The sequence below is a fragment of the Primulina tabacum genome, chromosome 1 (assembly GCF_025594145.1).
Source record: "Primulina tabacum isolate GXHZ01 chromosome 1, ASM2559414v2, whole genome shotgun sequence".
Taxonomy (NCBI): domain Eukaryota; kingdom Viridiplantae; phylum Streptophyta; class Magnoliopsida; order Lamiales; family Gesneriaceae; genus Primulina; species Primulina tabacum.
In genome coordinates, this window is record NC_134550.1 from 48803390 (window position 1) to 48809346 (window position 5957).

Sequence of the window (5957 nt, forward strand, 5' to 3'; positions counted from 1 at the left end):
ATTTTAAACAACACTTTAAATTGCTGACAAAAACTGAGGAGAATGAATAAGAATCTCTCGTCCCCACTTAACTCATCTCCATCTTTTCTCCTATAGATGCAGTTTATTCCATGAGAACCACCCTGTTACTAGGAAAATCGCCATTGGCCTGCTCCTTACGGATAGATTTGTTAGAGCAGGTGTCGAATAAGTCAACTTGTGGTATGAGCTTTATTGACTCTTGTGTAAAAATAATATTTGTTTTAGATTTTATCTAACTATGTTATTTAATTTTATCTGTATAATCATGCAAACTGCATAGATAGAGATCTTGAATATTTACCATGGTGCGTGATGTTTACAAGTCATGTAAATCATCAAATTCATTTAATATTTATTGTATATTTTAAACTAATTCCTAGTCAATTCAACCGTCTAAAATAAGGATAACGATTTCTCGAGCTCAAGACAAGCATATATGATGTTAACGCCATGTTTCACTCTTATGTGTAAGGAGATGTCCAATCATATATACGAGTGCTCATGGGATGAGTTACTGAACGATCCTCCACTGAACTTTCCAAGTAGTTATCATTTACTGAGTAGATAAGTCTGATGTTATGGTTATATATCATTAGTCTCTTGACCTGACACAACATAGAGGCTATACGTACTAGTGTTGCACTTTGACTCAATTACCGATTTTGTAAAGGTCATCAGGTAGTGAGATTGGATGTAGCTTCGACATACGTAAGAGCTGATGCATTGTAGTCAAAGATCCTTATCTACAGGTATGAATATCTTTTGTGATCTTATTAATTAATAGTGCAAAGAATTCATGGTCATAGTAAGAGTTGTGCTTTAAGAGGAAGTGTTTTATTAGTTGCACACAAGATGCCACTGTGATTACTCAAAAATATATCATATCGTTATCAAATTTATATGCAACTCTCGATGTACCAATTGTTATATATTCAATCAGAATATATGCGTTGAAGGGAATTTATTGTATGCTAACTATAACTTATTGGTTCTTGCTGGAACTATCAGTGATAACTAGGAGGTAATGAGGAGATACTATTAGACGCTCTTATCATGATTTCATGGGGACAATCATACTTGAGTTCTGGCATTTTTGTAATCAAGGAGTTGATGCACATAATGAGGATAACAAGAGTAAGCCCGTATAAGAGATAAGTGTTATCTCAAAGCACATTAGTTGTGAATCAACGGCTAATTGTATTGTTAAACTATTGAGGATCACACAACTATTGATTTATGTGTTTCCGTTGAGATAGTAAAATTCAAATAATTGAATTTGATGATTAAGTTTGATAGAGATCAAATATATAGCTTATAAAAGAATTTATAAGTGGAATCCATATTTAGAAGTTGTGGAAGTTAGCTTGATTGCTAATTATATGAGGAAAGTTCAACGACCTAATTTAGTGAAGGATCTCAAAAATAGACAGCTGCAAAAAATGAATCAGTGAAAATTTGATATCTAGAATCTTCAATTTGCATCATAATAACGAGTTTTATACATTCGTCATATCAACGATATATCACGATCATGAATCGTCAAGTTTATTAGTCAAACTTGGACCGGTTGATTTTCTAAATGGTGAAATCAGCCAAGGAGAATTCTAAAAGGTTCTAAAATATCATAGATAGAAAAGGGCTTATCTAATCATCTCAAATCTTATTCAAAATTTGATAAGATAAACATAGGTGATTTGACAAGGGAGAAACCTCTAGTTTTAGAATAATCCATGTACAATTGAAAGACATTAAATATATATTACCAAGAGTTGATAACACACAACACAATCAAAAAAACTAGACTTGATCATCTCTCTCCGCTCAAGAATTCGGCCACCGCATTCTTGAAAGCACCCTCGTGGCCGAGCACCACCACAACTCCACCGTACGGATCCATTGCCGTGTTCCAGCCTTTGATCTTGCACAATTTTTCCTAGTTTTCTAGTGCAAAATAGAAGATTTTCACAAGCAATCAATCGTGGAATTTATTCGGAGATTGAAGAAAAGTATTAGATCAAGTAAATCGTTTGTACGGATTTACAAGAAATGTTATATTCGATTAAAATTTAGAATAGTTGGAGCCGAGTGTTAATCGTTAAAGATAAACTTTCAATAAACTAATGGATTTAGAATCATACGACAGACAAGTTAAATTTTGATAGTCAAAACCAAAATTTTAAATTCTGAAATCGTGCTTTCTGATCCGAATAAACATTCCAGGATCTACAGGGATTGGTAAAGGGTCTACAGGTTTAGCATCTCTGGGCAGGTTCAATTATTCTCTTTCGACTCAAATCAGCCGGGCTTCTTCTCCATGAATTTTTGCCCTGCGCTTGCCAATTCCATCAAAGGCTCCTGGAATAGCTATGTTCAACTCTCCAGGCCCCTACAATTTCTCTCCTGGAATTGACCTCTCCAGGTCGCTTACTTACACCCCACTCATCTTGGGTCCACGAGGAGCGGACACTCAAATTTTCTACTGGTACAAATCACCAGATAATAATTACATTGGATTGTCTTCCTTTAAAGTCAGCGAGAGAGTTGTTTAGTTAATCCAGACCCTCTTAGCCATCGATGAAAATGGAATAGGCGGAACGAAACTTAGCAGCTCTGCACCATACAGTGTGATGCAAATCCCAATTTTCAACGCTTTGAAAGATGCATTCGTGAAGGTATCTGTTGGATACAGCCTCTCTGAGGTCAAGCCAGTGGCGCCATTCGGTTTGTGCTATGCAGCGGATAAGATTCAGGGTACCCGCCTGGGTCCAGCTGTTCCAACCATTGATCTTGTCTTGCACAACAGCACATAGTTTGCACATGATGAAGCATGTTAATATATAAAATTAATGTTCGATAACCTCCCATTTTCACGCTTTTGGAAAAAATTGGTTTTAACGCCTTTTAGTTCATTCAAAATTCTTAAATCGATAAATCTATTCGTCTAAAGCATGTTTTCCATGCATCATATAGCAAGTACATAAATCGAACTTCCAGTAAGAATACTACTTGTATGAAATAAGTCGAGCGAGTGATTGCATAGAATCAATGGTCCAAAAGCCACATTACACAATGAAGTACATAGAATTACAAACAAATCATTATTCATAAGTTCCATCATGACAGGAATTGAGTAGGATCATCATTTAAATACCATTCATGACTTCCGAGTTCTGATTTTAAACCAAGAGGGAACCTTCCATCACTGCTATGGCTTTTCCTCGAAGCAGCACTCGCTGATTCTTCTCATCAAGATGCAGATTAATTACGCCACTTCTTGGAGATGCCTAATTTAAACAGGTAAAGTTAGCATGGCGAATACTAGCTAGGTAAAGAAATAATAATTGAAACAAGAATTTCCTGTGATACAAATTGGCTTTTTACCTGATAAGCTAAAAAATCACATTTTCCAAGCTTCTTGCTCCAGTATGGTGCCAGAGCACAATGTGCACTTCCACATACAGGATCCTAATCGAACATTGAAGCTTCAGTGATCCAATTCAAAAATGTAATCAAGTATAACATGCACTACTATGTGACTCTCTGTGCAGGTATGCTTTCGTATCCGATAAATCGCTAGACCTGGGGAACAACAAATCAAGACACTAACTTTCTTTCTGCCCTACTTTTTTTAGGTGGAAATATTTCAAATCTATGGAGAGATAAAGAATGAAAAAGTAAAACTGACGCATACAGTTCCAAGTTAGTGGGAATAAAATTTGAGCAGCTTACCTCATTCACCCCCAGCTTTGGGCAGAAAAATCGACTATAAAAGTCGAATCTTGATCCAGGAGGAGCGGGCCCGGTAATGATTATCCCTCTGCCTGCACATTTTTGTATTTCATCAAATAGCGGCTCTACTTCCACAACTGCATCTCCCGATGGGAGCTCCACCTAACATATCACAAAAGTGAACAGCATTTCAGGTCAAACAGACAAATCCTTTCCTAAAGATATAGACTTCCACCTCCTTAGAATTGAGGCTCCTCCCAGAATGTAACAAAGCTTTATAAAGAAATACCATTTTGATCTCATTATCCACGACATTGTTCATGATATTCGACATATGCACATATGGTAAGAAAGTAGCCTGTTGTACAGACTTCGGAAATTCGATGATGCAACAACAGTTGTTAAAATTAAGAGCTAATGGAATACATACTAAGAAGTCATCGCTTGCAGTTGTTTTATGTATCTCAATAACAGAAGCACCGCTCAAGCTTTTAGAAATGGTTGAAACCTCATCAGCACCATCAAATTTCGTTATTGAGACCACTGGAAAATCCAGTTCAATGAGGAAACTCTCACGTGCATTACCACTTGGAAGGTTGGATGGATCCAATGCCTTGGTCTCCGGTACTCTCTTGGCTGTCAATATCCCCGAAAGTGTTGAAAATTCAATCACATCAAAACTCACCAGTCCATATACAAAGAGAAAATGAGCAGCTGCTAAAGTTGCATGTCCACAGAGTTTGACCTGCATACAAGTAACAACCAACAATGTACCATCAAAGAGGAAAGTATTGCCAGCAGATACAAGGCACACCATTGGAAATGGCCAGTCTCTAATCAAATACGATCCATAAATGAGCTGACTCTAGTTTTGATACTCAAAAGTTACTACTGGCATACCTAGTTACCAGTCGTTGCTCATCTTTGGAGAACAAGAAGAAAATTAGAAGGGCTTAATCAGCAGTTAACAAAGACATCATTGTGTGAAGACATAAGGTGGAACAAGCAGGTAGCACACGGGGCAGTTGGCGCCTAAAACTTCCCTTTGCATCTCACTTCATGGAGAAGATATCATCTAATATTTCGAAAACAATAAGATTCAGATTTCAAAACTCCTTTCTACGGAGATCACAAGCTAACACCAACCCTCCAAATTTGGGTCAAGTAGAATGAAGGGGTAGGGGCAGAGTAAAAAGTTCTGAAATAAACCCAGTAGCTGATGATCAGTAAATCCTTCCATGTTAAAGAAGTGGAAACGAGTGGTTCATGGTGATTTGAAATTATCTAATGGTTAATTGAATATGAGCAAGAAAAAAGAGCCGGACCTCAGCAACAGGAGTGAACCAGCGAAGACGAAACCTGGGGACGTCGGGTGATTCAGCAAGCCGAGTCAAGTAACAAGTCTCGGATATGTTAAACTCAGATGCCACCGCCTGCAGCCACTCTTCATCTCTCTCCTCTTCCAAGAAGCAAACCGCCGCTGGGTTTCCCTTGAATGCGGCGTCGGTAAATGCATCTACCTGATGCATAAGACATTAATCAAAGAAGTTCGAAATGAAGAAAAGAAGAAACAACACAACCCACCACGCAATATCTGACGGGGATCTTGGCCATGTCGTAATATGGAGGAAGAACAAGATGCGTGAATGACCGACTACATATACCAAGATTCTCATAAAAAAAAATCTAACTTTATATTATTTCTTGTCAACCAAGAACTAAAAAAAAATTTATTTTCCTCTTCTTCTTCCCCACGCAGAATTATTTTTCAGGACGAGCAAGACTGAAGAGTCGTGTGTCGACTCCTGTGATCGATTACGGGTCTGATTCGAGGCATGTAACCCAGTTTATTTATTTGTTCAATTATAAATATGAAATAAAATAATAATAATAATAGTAATAATAATAACAACAACAACTAAAATAAAACTAAAGTTGTGCTGCATATTCTAAAAAAAGGTGAAGATTGCACGAATATGGAGCAATTGAGTGAGAATAAAACTTTGATTAGTGTCTTGTGAGACGGTCTTATGAATATTTATCTGTGAGACGGGTCAACCCTACCGATATCCACAATAAAAAGTAGCATAAAAAGTAATATTTTTTCATGGATGACCCAAATAAGAGATCTGTCTCACAAAATACGACCCGTGAGACCGCCTCACACAAATTTTTGCCTAAAACTTTACAATAATGTTAACATCTGC

The 5957-nt window shown here is 37.1% G+C and overlaps 1 protein-coding gene across 2 annotated transcripts; it reads right to left on the reverse strand.

The window, feature by feature from the left end:
- Nucleotides 1-3027: 3027 nt before the first annotated feature.
- On the reverse strand, nucleotides 3028-5489 carry LOC142545639 (uncharacterized). 2 transcript variants are annotated; one of them, XM_075652929.1, is made up of 6 exons: nucleotides 5335-5489; nucleotides 5076-5270; nucleotides 4181-4495; nucleotides 3751-3912; nucleotides 3403-3486; nucleotides 3028-3305 (listed from the first exon to the last, which is right to left on the reverse strand). In XM_075652929.1, the coding sequence occupies exons 1-6, from the start codon at nucleotides 5362-5364 to the stop codon at nucleotides 3198-3200; spliced, it is 894 nt and encodes a 297-aa protein (XP_075509044.1). In that variant the 5' UTR covers nucleotides 5365-5489; the 3' UTR covers nucleotides 3028-3197. The 2 variants fall into 2 exon arrangements, with proteins under 2 accessions (XP_075509044.1, XP_075509054.1); XM_075652939.1 differs by having other exon boundaries at nucleotides 5076-5266; nucleotides 5331-5474.
- Between the last annotated feature and the right edge of the window lie 468 nt (nucleotides 5490-5957).

What these genes read in the sequence shown, in the direction of transcription:
- LOC142545639 (XM_075652929.1), bottom strand. Translation starts at nt 5,364, where the DNA reads ATGGCCAAGATCCCCGTCAGATATTGCGTG. An exon ending in GGTTCACTCCTGTTGCTGAG is followed by an intron (nt 4,496 to 5,075) that starts GTCCGGCTCTTT and finishes ACTTGTATGCAG; the next exon opens with GTCAAACTCTGTGGACATGC. An exon ending in GTGATTTTTTAGCTTATCAG is followed by an intron (nt 3,306 to 3,402) that starts GTAAAAAGCCAA and finishes TGTTTAAATTAG; the next exon opens with GCATCTCCAAGAAGTGGCGT.